The following is a 13,170-nucleotide window of genomic DNA, read 5'->3' on the forward strand; positions in this document are numbered from 1 at the left end:
TATTTTACTTGCACTGTTTTATTCGTTTTTCGCAATGTAAAGTTGCTACTTTACAGTGTTACATGTACACCGTGTGGCTCCCCCTACCTCCCCCCTCTCCCTCAGTCTCTCTATATCGCTATCACTCTCTCTTTTCTCCTCCTTTACTCTCTCTCTTTAACCCCAACTGGTCAAGGCAGACGGCCATCCTTCAGGAGTCTGGGTCTGCTCGAGGTTTCTGCTGTTAAAGGGAAGTTTTTCCTCGCCACTGTCACCAATCACAAGTGTTTGCTCCTGGAGGATTCTGTTGGGTTTCTGTAAATTTGATTTGATAAAGCACTTTGTGACTCTGTCTGTGAAAAGTGCTCTATAAATAAAATTTACTTACTTAAAAACCAAAAGCAGAGACCAAACAAATCCATCACTAAACAATAACTGCTGAAACTCTAATTGTATCAATGTGGACTTTCTGTGCTTGCCTCATTTGGACATTCAGAGGGTCCATAATTTATACAAAACATATGCTTGACTCTTTGCATTTGTTTAATTGATAATATAATTATTTTCACACACGTGTACATGGTCAGTTAATTAAGTCTACATAAAAACTCCAACACTACCAAAATGAAGGGCCTTAACTTGCTTAGTGAGATGCATGATAGCTATTATTATTTCTACCTAAAACAAATTGAGAAGTAATGCTGTGTTTGTCCTGTCACTTTCACACTGAACAGACATTATTGAACCTCCTTTAAACAGGAGGCTTTCACTGATTCTTCATTTACACAGTGTTAAGTGAGGAAAGTGAGCGATTAAAATCAGTTTTAGTTATTTATTTTGGTCCACTGTTTGCTACCATCAAAAACTGACCGTGTAGGAGCAAAAAAACAGTTCATTTTTGTTTTGTTTTTTTTTCTCACCTTTGGCGCCGTTGATGTTTTAATCTAAAGTTTGGGCTCGTGGAGCGCACCGGAAGGGGCGGGGCTTCGGCTCTCGGCACTAAATCAACTTTGGGGTTTTTTGTTTTGTTTTGTTTTTGGTTTTTTTTAAAGAAATTAGGTCTTAAGGGACATGAATTATGTCGTTGTAAGTTATTAATGTTTATTTTTATTCTAGATAAAGTAATCTAAATGTAAGTCTGACTCATCTACCGAGTGTCTCGTCACATACGTAGTGCGCATGCGCCGGGGTGGGTTGCTGCTCTATCTCTGGACAAACATAATGAAAACGAAATAAACCTGCAGTAATGTTCTCCTCTGTTTATCATGATATGTTATAATTACGGGGGATAAACAGAGCTCATAAATGTGGAGCCGTAACATTAATCTGTGATCTTGACAGATACGGATGCGCGTTCCTGGCTAGAATAAAAGCAGGAAGTGTTCGTGCTCTTCCGTCGTTGTCAATAGTAATATCTGTTATGAAAGAGCTGGGAAACACCCTGGGAAAAGTGACCGGGATCATTACTGTCGTAGTTGTGTTTGTTGCATTGGTTTTAATCTATCTGGAAGACCCCGAGCCTGTTGAATACATCAGGTAAAGAGCAGCGGTGTGTCTGGGTTCAAAACTGGTTGGATTCTGCAGATCAGAAGGTCAATGTGCATGGAGCAGGATCAGAGTAAACATGTCTCATATCTGTCAGTTATATGGAACTGGGCTTTAATGTGCACCACTTCAGCTATTTTTAAAGAAAATCAGCCCGAGGAAGTTTAAAGAGGTAGCGTTATAACAAACCGTAAACCAGACTCCATTCGGAAACGTCGTAATTTAAGGTTCTCTCTGTTTCTGTAAGACTTGTGAGGGATAAATAAGAGATTCGACTGTTTTTCCTGAATCTTCTGCTATTTCTACTAATTTCGTCTTATCTTGCACGTATAAAAATGTAATATAATTCATGTTCTATGTTGAAATGTTCTCACTGTGTATTCCAGCCGCAGCATACTAAAATCAGCTCATTTGTGGAGTTTTACAACCATTAGTTTCATTGCCTTATTTATTGTATTTTTCTATTTCCATGTGTTTTTTTTTTTTTTTTTTTTAATTTAATTTTATTTTTTTGTCATATTATCGGATATTTAGAACGTTTTGCGTTATGATACAGGATGTGAACCAAATGAAGAGTAGTTGCTGCTTTCACAACCACTAATCAGGCCTCAAATAATATTATAAAACAATTTTTTTACTCAATAAAAGCTAAATCAGAGCTTCTCCCTGCATATAGAGTTCAAAATGAATTGGCCAGTTAGAATAAATATACAAGTTAATGTCATAAACACTGGTTGCATAGCGTGTTTCACCTTTGAAACAAACTAAATATATTAAACTTTGGCCTATTGATGCATTTAATTCTAAAGAATATCATAACAAGACTCTTCAGCTCCTAACACACAATCATAACATTAACTTTATTACTCTGTTATTATTAAAACTGTAGGTTTATGTGCAATTATATACATGCAAACCTGAAATCTGAATGTGTTTGTTGGAGCTTCACCTGAACCATCGCTGTTTGTTGTGTTCAGGATGACTGAGGACTTGAAGGCTCAGGAGGAGAATTTCAGGCAGCAGAATAAAAGCTGTTTCATCCTTGGAGCTTCAGGGGAAACAGGCAAAGTTCTGCTTAAAGAGCTGCTGGAGCGTAACATCTTCTCTAAGATCACACTCATTGGACGGAGGCAGCTCACCTTTGAGGGAAAAGAATATGAAAACCTGGTAAATCTGACCGTTCTGTATTTATCTGAGGGTTTTCATGGAATAACCGACCTCCTTACCTGTGGTTTATGGACTCTGTGGTTTGCAGGTCCAGGAGGTGGTGGACTTTGAGAAGCTGGACGACCACGCCGCTGCCTTCCAAGGCCATGATGTTGGCTACTGCTGCCTGGGAACGACAAGAGCCAAAGCAGGAGCTGTGAGTTCAACTGTTAATCCATGAAATGTGCATTAGATAAGTTTACAGCACATGATGCAGAGCTGATCATCTGAGGACAAGAAAAAAATGAGTAGAGGCAGCTTCAGCGTAACATCTGACCACAATTCTGTCCAAAAAATGTGAAGTTGGAATAAACTTTGTTTATTCATCATAAACCATAACATCACAAACCACATTATTATTAATTATCATCATTATTATTATTATTATTATTATTATTATTATTATTATTATTATTATTATTATTATTATTATTAATAATAATAATAATAATAATAATAATAATAACCATATTAATCATCATTAGTTTTATTATTTGTTACTAATACTAGTATTTTGAACATACAATTGCCTTTTTTACTACTGTTTTTATAGTTATGATTTTTTTTCTCTTTTATCATCTAATTCCTCTTAAATCTACATATGTGCAGTATCTATATAGTAACAACATTGTATTATTTTTTTTCATTAGAACCTTTAATTAACCGGGAAAAAAAGCTCATTGAGATTAAAAATCTCTTTTTCAAGAGTGTCCTGGCTAAGACAGCAGCAGAAGTTACAAAAAACGGAAATTACCGCCATACGTTCACACTAAAAATATACATAAACACAACGAAAGTCAGTACTAAAAACAAACCTAAGACAAGACATACATCCAGTGCTGTGCTGCTATTGGATCTGCCCAGGGGATCAATAAATGATATTTATATCTCCAATCAGCATGAATTGGACATCTTACAGCTATAGCTATGATGTGTCCCAATGTTTTTGTCCATATAGTTTATAAACATCAATATTTCCTTCAAGTTTAATTAGATTTAATCGATTTTTCTTCCTCAGTGAGATGTGAAGTAAGTAGATGGTTAGCTGTGGTAGAAAATTATTATTTACAGTCAGAGCATGAAAAATACTTCAGAAATTTAGAGCTAGAACATTATGGAGAGAAATTTGTTTCTTTATTCATCAATCAAAAAGAATGGATTTGCAATTAAAAAGAATAGATTTGCAACCAAAAAAGAGATTTGAGAGCAAAAGACAAAGTGGCAATCAAAGAAAAAAAAAAAGATCATTTTGCTTGTAAATCAGTCCTCTTTGCTCGCTCGAACCCGGTCCATGGTGAGCTCGGAGCCGGTCGGAACGCGACGTAGGGAAAACCAGAAAACGTAGTGCTGGAAAATGATAATCATTCAGAAGAATTGCTAACCTGATTGCCTCTCAGTTGTGTTTGTGTGTATCCTATGGGCTCCTATGTCACTCTGTCATTATTTCTCTTTCTGTGCCATAGCACCTGGCACCGAGCCATGGTCCAGGTATCCTGTTGAACCACCTGCTGTCTCTCAACTCCTCCCTGTAACTCACTCACTCATTCCGTTCTCTGCTCAGGCTGTGAATGTACAGGCTGTAGCCAACGATATTTAGTGTAATCCATTACTTATGGGACACATTTCAATTTCAAAGAGCAGCAGACTATCAACTGACCTCCCAGCAACATAACACAGCGGAGAAGTGGGTTTAAGGTGGAAGCTGGGGCCGGTGCTGGAGCCAGGTCAAACCCACCAATAGAACCTCTTCTCTCATCCATCGGTGTAGGCCCCGCCCATTAAGTGCAGTTAGATTCACAAGCAAAACTTTTGAAGCTGCAAACAAAGAGGAGTGACTTTCAAGCAAAACTTTTGAAGTCTCAAGAAAAAGTTTTTAACTCACAAGCAAAGAGGACTGATTTACAAGCAAAATTATCTTTTTTTTTTATTGCCACTTTCTGTTTTTGCTCTCAAATCTCTTTTTTGGTTGCAAATCTATTCTTTTTATTAACTGCAAATCCATTCTCTTTGATTGATGAATAAAGAAACAAATTTCTCTCCATAGAACATTTAAAATCAGCCATGGATTTAAAAAAAAAAGAGAAATTAAGTTAAAAAAAAAACATTTCTGTTGCATTTTGGAAGCAAAGAACAATTTAAACCAAACTACCCAATGCAATGATATTTATCAGAATAGAAAACTATATTCTGACATTATTTATTATTGTTTTGTATCCCAGACCCCTGTTAGAAAAGAAACACTTAAATTAAATGTTTCCTAATACTTTTGTCCATGTAGTGTACATGACACAATGATATTCCTTTAATTTTATCATGGAAGTTGACACTAATTGTTTATATGTTATGTAGTCTGTGCCCATTAAAATATAAGGGTAGCAAATAAAATGGCTGCAAAAAGATGCTAAAAAATGCACAATTGTACCACGTTTCATACTTTTGACACAAGTGCCACTTTTTATGACAACCATTATTTTTTTGTATCCCAGACCCCTATTAGAAAAGAAACACCTGAATTCAACGTGTCCACATACTTTTGTCCATATAATATACTTAAAATACAGATGGCTGATATAATCCACACAATATCTGCTCATAGTCCAAACACCATTATTTCTGTCCGACCCATTTCAGTGCAGATATTAGACAAACATGTAAATTGTTTTACTGTTTCGTTCCAGGATGGGTTTGTTCGTGTTGATCATGACTACGTCCTGAAATCAGCCGAGCTCGCCAAGGCAGGAGGCGTGTCCCAGTTCCACCTGCAGACATCCAGAGGAGCCGATAAAACCAGCAGCTTCCTCTACCTCAAAGTCAAGGTGGGTTTAATGACGGAGCAGCGTCTCCTCTGGTTCCTGTTTAGGACCACCTGAGAACGTCACTGAGATGAACATGACTGTGTTTCAGGGACAAGTGGAGGCAGACGTCGAGGCTCTGGGTTTTGACAGATACGCCATTTACAGACCTGGGTGAGTCACATCTACCGGACTGATTTATAGACTGATATTAGCACAGAAGAGAAGTTTAACACTTACAGACACTGAACTGGGTTTTGGCAACTTACAAAAAAAAACCAAAATCAATGTTGAGAGAAATTAAGTAAAAACATACAGTAATGTAAGTCAGTTATGTTCCACCAGTTTCAGAATCAGAGTACTTTATTAATCATAGGGGAAATTATTGGGTGTTACAGCTGCTCCGTGACATTATAACTGAACTATAATTAAAGTGGCAGGAAAGAAATGATCAATTCTATCTATCTATACACACACTCATTATGTGGAGAAAAGTATGTAGACACGTTAAATTCAGGTGTTTCTTTTCTAACAGGGCTCAAAACGATAATAATAAATGTCATTAGATAGTTTTATATTGTGATAAATATAGTTTATAAACTATATGGACAAAAGTATTGGGACACATCATGTCTACAGCTGTTAGATGTCCTGTTCATGAAGATTTGAGATAAAAACATCAATATTTCCTCAAAGTTTAATGGGAGATTTTTCTTCCTCAGTGAGATGTGAAGAAAGTAGATGGTTAGTTGTGGTAGAAAATGATTACTTACAGTCAGAGCAGGAAAAATATTTTAGAAATTTAGAGGTAGAACATTTAAAATCATAGTCATGGATTTGAAAAAAAAAAAAAATAATGAGAGAAATTAAGTCAAAACCATCTTTGTGGCATTTTGGAAACAAAGATAATTTAATCCAAACTAACCAATGCAATGATATTTATCCCAATATAAAACTATATTATAACATTTATCTTTTTTTTTTTATCCCAGACCCTTGTTAGAGAATTAACACCTGAATTTGACCTGTCCCCATACTTTTGTCCATATCACGTATATGGTTCTAATTTGTGTGTAGAGGTTCTAAAGGTTGACTTACTTCATCCTGGTTTCGTTTTCCCAGGGTTCTGTTGGTGGAGAGGCAGGAGAGTCGGAGCGGGGAGTGGTTAGCCAGGAAGTTCTTCAGTGCCTTATCTGCTGTATGCACCACGTCCATGGCCATCAGAGTTGAGGCAGTTGCCAAAGCAATGGTTTCCAACACGGTGATCAAGTCTGAGCAGAAGATGGAGATCCTGGAGAACAAAGCCATCGCCGCTCTGGCCAAACCTGCAGAGAAATGAGACAAGGACAGGAAGTCCAGCGAGGTCAGATACAGAAGGCTTTTACACTTTATAACGGGGGTGTCAAACATGCGACCTGGGGGTCAAAATTAGGCCCACCACAGGTTCCAATCTGGCCCACAGGATGAATTTGCGAAGTGTGAAAATTACACTGAAGATATTTACAGTCAAGGGGTCAAACTCATTTTAGTTCCAAACTCCACAATTTTAACATTATTTACCCTGTTACTAAATGTTTTGTGTATTTGTAGATCCACTCTGATCTGTGAGTTGTAATGCACATGTGTAAATGATAAACTGAGGCAGAATATTGGTAAAACTGTGCTTATTTTTCTTGGGAAATTTCAGGTTTTTCAAGGTTATTCACATTTTTTGTGAAAGCAAAGCTTGGTAAATATAAATATTTCATAATTTAATTTTTTACATTTTTTGCACTAAAACAAAGAGAAGAATTTGGAGTTGTCATTATTTCCAGGTCATTTTGCTATTGTTTTGTCTGATCCACTTTAGACCATATTGACCTGAATTAGGCCCCTAAACTAAAATGAGTTTGACACCCCTGGTTTACTGTCTTGACACTAATATTTGTCCAGTCGCATCACTTTCCTCATTTATATCAAAGTGTTGTAAATGTAATTGGATTACATGTCTGAATGTGAAAAGTGCACATTGTAATATCATTTTGAGATCTTTTTTTAATGAGTACTAAGTTTTATTGTCATTCTACAATTAAGATTTTGTTTCAGCCAATAACAACTGTTTAATCGAATTATCCCATAGACTCAGGTACGATGGAAATAATGTCTTTTTATCGTTTTAGCCGTTATTTATTTTGTGCAAAACATTAGACAGACCAAGAAATAGTATATAATATAGTACATGTAAACAAAACCCATAATAAATAATATGTATATGTCACAAATAAATGGTAATATTAACATAGACAAGCACTAAAGTATAAAAATAATAATCACTCTAATAAGAATAAAAGGAACGCTAAGAAGAGGATGAAAGGATAGAGTTAATCTGCTAGATAGTGTTTTAACTGCACAAATTAAAATACAATTCAAGTCATTTTAGATGTGATTTAAATTAACTAAGTTTGTCTATTTTTTCTCTTATTCTGGAAAAGACAAACACACTAATAATAATGAGGATCCCTTCTATTCCAGTTCACATTCAAGTATTTAAACACCTCTTTCACTCTTAGGAATGTTGTCATTTTTCCCCATTTATTTCATCCATTTAGATGAGTGCTTTGGCTGGATGTGAGGTTGGACTATTTATAGCTGTTCCAGTTTCACACCAGCAGATGGCAGCACTACATATGAAAACTAAAACAAAAACTCCAAACAAATTGAAAGAAAAAGTAAAGATACTTGACTTTTTCTGTGAGAACAAGTCCTGTTCAGGTAGAGTCTGGTGTCACAGTTTGAAAGTGTTAAAAGAAAAGAAAAGAAAAGAAAAGACTCAGTGAGTTACTGAAGCATATGGATAGTAAATTGAAAAGTAAGGATTAAAGTAAGAAATATAAAACATTAAATGCATTCACACATATATAATACAGGGTGCTTGTGCAGATCTCAAAAGTCTTCAAAAGTGTGGAATTTTAAAACATGGTTTTCCAGACCTTGACCTATTTGCCTCTCACATATCTCACTGTTATTATTGTAATGTACTTATTTATTACCTCCGCCAAGGAGGTTATGTTTTTGCCAGGGTTTGTTTGTTTGTCTGTCCGTTAGTGTGCAACATAACTCAAAAAGTTATGGACAGATTTTGATGAAATTTTCAGGGTTTGTTGGAAATGGGATAAGGAAGAAATGATTAAATTTTGGTGGTGATCGGGGGTGGGGGGCCCCCGGGGGGGCCCCCGGGGGGGCCCATTTCCAACAAACCCTGAAAATTTCATCCAAATCTGTCCATAACTTTTTGAGTTATGTTGCACACTAACGGACAGACAAACAGACAGACAGACAAACAAACAAACAAACAAACCCTGGCAAAAACATAACCTCCTTGCCATGGGGGGGGGCCCACAGGGGGGGCCACTGATCAGCCTTGGCGGAGGTCTGCGCTCTCCAAGTTCTTCTAGTTAACTGTTTGTTTCTGTATATTGTTTAACCTTGTTTTTACTTTAGCCCCCCCTACCCCCACCCCAACCCTCAAGGAGCCATTGCTCTTTGATAAGGCTACATTTGTAAATAAGAATCTGTTCTTAATTGCTTGCCTGGGTAAATAAAGGTTAAAACAAAAAGGCTGGAATTTAGTGTGAACGTCTTAAAGTATGGAAAAAGATTCCCTCATAGTCAAATTTTAGAGTATGCTTAAAGGCACATAATCTTGTAAGATAAGAAATACATGAGAAAACATTAAAAAAAACTGGATCTGATTTCACTAACCAGTCGGTACTGGAATAATTCTACTGAAACTTGTTTGTGTGATATTCCTGCACTTTGATTTTCACATGTTTTGAAAATGTTTCTGTCAGTAAAACATAATTTACTCTAAATTATGCATTTATTCATTCATACATAGACGGTATTAAAATGAACTTTTCTACTACACACAACAGAAACAATCTCAACCAAAAAAGTACGCATAAAAGCATATGAAGTCAAGTTCTGGAGGAGAAAACAGCATTTTTGAAAAAGTCTGGAATTTTTATTTGGATGAAGAGCAAACACCCTATAATAGGAGCACTCGATAAAAAAAAAAATTAAATTAAAGAAAATCTATGTAAAAAATAAACCCACGATTATGTGATTGTTAATCCACTTTTTGGGGTTGTGACCTTTGATGCTCATATGGTTTATTTTCTCTTTTCAGGTTTTTTCATAAGGGATGAAGACAACTCATCATCATCATCATAACACTCACATTCTGCCAAAGAACATCACACTTGAGCAGCTCGGTCCATATTTATTCATATGTATTTTGTCATTCTCAGGAAACTATCAATAGGCTCTTCATTCATTCTGCCTTAAAGTCAATGATAAAGGATTATTTTACTCTTTAATTTAACGTGTGTTCAGGGACCATTTGCATGTCTACACGGTATTTATGCTTTGTTATTGCTTCTTTTCCAATAAACATGAGTGTTGACATGTAGGTCTGTCTGTTTCCATTACTGTTTGGTAAAGACTGGATATTTAGATGAGAAATTAAAATATACATGTGTTCTTCCATAAAGTGCACAGTCAGTTTTAATGTAAGTAAATCCAGCTCCTAAAACTGGAGATGTACACTTTCTCCTATATCTTGCAATAAATTAATTTCAAACCAGCTGATTGATGTTGCTTCAGATTTCTAATCAACAAAATACTGACTAATTTTTTCCTTTTGTTAATATTTTGGTGATATTTTTCATGCACAAATCACTTGTTTTTCTACCGGCTACAATTTTTTTTTTTTAATCATAAGAGTTTTGAATGTTTTCTGAAATGTTCTGAAGTCTTTAAAGAGTAGTTTAGAACCACAATTCTAGAGCTCAAAACTTTAGAGAGATAATTTTAATATCTTCACTGATTTATTTACAAACTTTCAGTTTCTCTCCTCATGATATTTTGCCGCTCCCTTGTGGTCAAACACAGTAACTACTGCTGATGGACTGATCTATCTCGCCTCCTTCAGGTCTAAAAAATAAGATGCACTGTTTATCAAAGATTATTTTGTGCTTGTAATCACTGGAAAATGCATCATCACACACACATGAAAATAGGATGATTTTATTCTCCGGAGACGGTGACACTACCAACAGATGAAGATCTTATAGAATATGATGTGTCACTTGATGTACATGCAGCAACAAAATTAATCAAAACCTTCACATACAACTGTAAAACACTGACAGTCTCTATAGGAACTACTTAATGATGCATACTTTTACTTAAAAACTAATATTGTTTCAGTTGCCAAAGTTGTGGATAAACTGAATCAACACATGTCAGTTCATGGGCTTCATTAAAGTGTGTTTTTCTGGCAGAACATTGAAGGTCCACAGTGAAAAGGGCCACTGGATAACATGTTTTGATCCTGCTGGAAATAGACTTCAGCTTATTTGTTCATAATGTTTGACCCAAAAAAAAAAAAAAAGGTTTCATGAATACATAACTTAAAATAGCCTTAGAACTTACTTGGATGAAGTAGTCTGGGTTCCACTAGTATAAACAGTCTGTCTGATCTTGATCTGGATCTGGTCTGATGGGGTCTGGATGTAAAATAAATGAATAAATAAATAAATAAAAAATGCTGAAATGACAAAAAGTCAATTAAAAATAAATAAATAAATAAATAAATAATAATAATAATAATAATCAAAGCAGTGAAATCTACCATTTTCCACTTTTCAAAGAGAAGACTGACTGAACTGAATATCCAGTTATTTTGTTAATCTAGTTAGTTTGAGTTATTTTTTCATATAAACAGGTTTGACAGTAAATTCCACTCATGCTTTACTTTGTATATTAAATATTATTACTATTAGTAAATTGAAATAATGTCATTTTACATTTTGGCAGAGTAAAACTACCTCCTGCTGAATACCATGTACAATAGTTCTGACAATCTTTATTAAAGCTTAACTTACTGTAAATTATACACTTAGTCCAATATATAGACATAAAAGTATAAATATTACTGCATATTTGAACTATGCTAACATTGTGCTAAAGCAAACCATAATTCACCTCTTTTATGAACTTCAGAAGAGGAGATGTGTCAGAGAAATTAGGATTAATACACTCAACACATGGACTTAATGACTAACATGTATTTTTAGGTTACAACTGCTTCAAACTAATGATTAATGTGACTGTAGCAGTAACAGCTTTATTTCTGCTGTATATTGTTGTATTACTGGTACACACAACCAGGAGTCAGAAAAAAACATAGTATATTCATGTCAACTCCAGATAATTATGCCCAACCCACAGCTGTGTCAAAACTGTGTCTTTATCTACATCATCGAAACACAGAAACAGCATAATAGTGTTCTTAAATGGAATAAAAAGCAAAGAATTTACCTGAAAGTGGCTGCAGTTGGAACTTGGAAGAACACAAACACCATCCAGTCGACACCACCTGAAGTGAATTCATTAATCCAGATGAACAGCTGAGGAGAAAAGTCTGAGTCATTTGGGAATAAAATATCTGTAAACAATGTCTAATCATGTATCAATCACACAAGTATGAGGCCTGAAAATAATTAATTACAATTCATATCTTGATTTTTTCCACCCAGTAAAATATAAATGACAAAATGCTCCAAAAGTATGGAAATATGGTTCATTTGTATCTGCTGCTGTGGCTGAGGATGTAACAGCGCCCCCTTGTGGACTGACTGTGGAGAAGCTGCTCTGCAACATCCAATTATGTGGTGCGTTCAGGTGCCTTATGTCAAAAAAAAACATAACGTCATTACACTGTTGGAAGACGTATGGAGAGTTTTATGGAAGTAAAATGACAGTAAACTGTGAGAATACTCTGCAACAACAACAAATTCTGCATCAAAATCAGTGTCTAAAATTAAAAAAAAAAAAAAAAAAAAAAAAGTCTGTTTGTATGTAATGTTCTGACAGAATAATGTTAAACAGCACATGGAATCATCTGATGGACACACAGGAAAACAAACACAGATCATCTTCAGGTGGAAAACTCTGGATATGACCTGAAATATTTTAGGACAAATGGCATTAATACTTATGATACTTGCACTTTTACAATCACTTAATTTCCAGAGCCTGCTGATGACAAAAGACATACCATCCATCATCAACATTTTAGAATATCATAGACTGACTTTTCTTTCCCAATTTGATTTGATTTGATTGATCATTGATTCAGAATAAATGTGAAAATAGGGAAAAAAAAAAAAAAAGAAGAAGAAGAAGAAGAAAAACAAAGACCAAAGCGAATGTGCAATATTTACCTGTGAAAATTATACATATATATTTTTTACATATACCCCTAGAATTACACTCATACATGTATGGAAATATATTTAAATGTATATATAAGCTATAATATGAACACATACACATATACATATATACATCTGATTTGCTCTTATTCGCCAGAAAAGGAGTGGGAAGAAGTAGATTTGTTTAAAAAATCTGATCATACAGGGAAGATGTAAATTCTTCTGAGGGTATGATGTATTAATTACATTTTGTTTATTTTTATTATTCATGTTTTCACTTATTATCATACCACAGGCAATAACTTTAAATCAGCAGTGTCATACTTTAAGTTCTAATGTTATACGTCATATTTTCTAATTCCATGTTCTTTCTGACTCTGAGAACAGTT

The 13,170-nt window shown here is 35.0% G+C and overlaps 1 protein-coding gene across 1 annotated transcript; it reads left to right on the plus strand.

Annotated features, from left to right (window-relative positions):
- The first annotated feature begins 1,160 nt into the window (after nucleotides 1–1,160).
- Nucleotides 1,161–9,972, plus strand: htatip2 (HIV-1 Tat interactive protein 2). The gene is made up of 7 exons (XM_030130752.1): nucleotides 1,161–1,515; nucleotides 2,502–2,691; nucleotides 2,780–2,887; nucleotides 5,409–5,546; nucleotides 5,635–5,696; nucleotides 6,645–6,885; nucleotides 9,691–9,972. Exons 1-6 carry the CDS (start codon nucleotides 1,400–1,402, stop codon nucleotides 6,859–6,861), a joined length of 831 nt encoding a protein of 276 aa, XP_029986612.1. The 5' UTR covers nucleotides 1,161–1,399; the 3' UTR covers nucleotides 6,862–6,885; nucleotides 9,691–9,972.
- Nucleotides 9,973–13,170: the final 3,198 nt, after the last annotated feature.

Source organism: Sphaeramia orbicularis, chromosome 3 (assembly GCF_902148855.1).
Source record: "Sphaeramia orbicularis chromosome 3, fSphaOr1.1, whole genome shotgun sequence".
NCBI classification, from domain to species: domain Eukaryota; kingdom Metazoa; phylum Chordata; class Actinopteri; order Kurtiformes; family Apogonidae; genus Sphaeramia; species Sphaeramia orbicularis.

Excerpts from the sequence above, each read along its gene's own strand:
- htatip2 (XM_030130752.1), top strand. The coding sequence starts at position 1,400 with ATGAAAGAGCTGGGAAACACCCTGGGAAAAGTGACCGGGATCATTACT. Across the intron at positions 5,547-5,634 it reads TCCTCTACCTCAAAGTCAAG|GGACAAGTGGAGGCAGACGT; the intron begins GTGGGTTTAATG and ends ACTGTGTTTCAG. Across the intron at positions 5,697-6,644 it reads TACGCCATTTACAGACCTGG|GGTTCTGTTGGTGGAGAGGC; the intron begins GTGAGTCACATC and ends TCGTTTTCCCAG.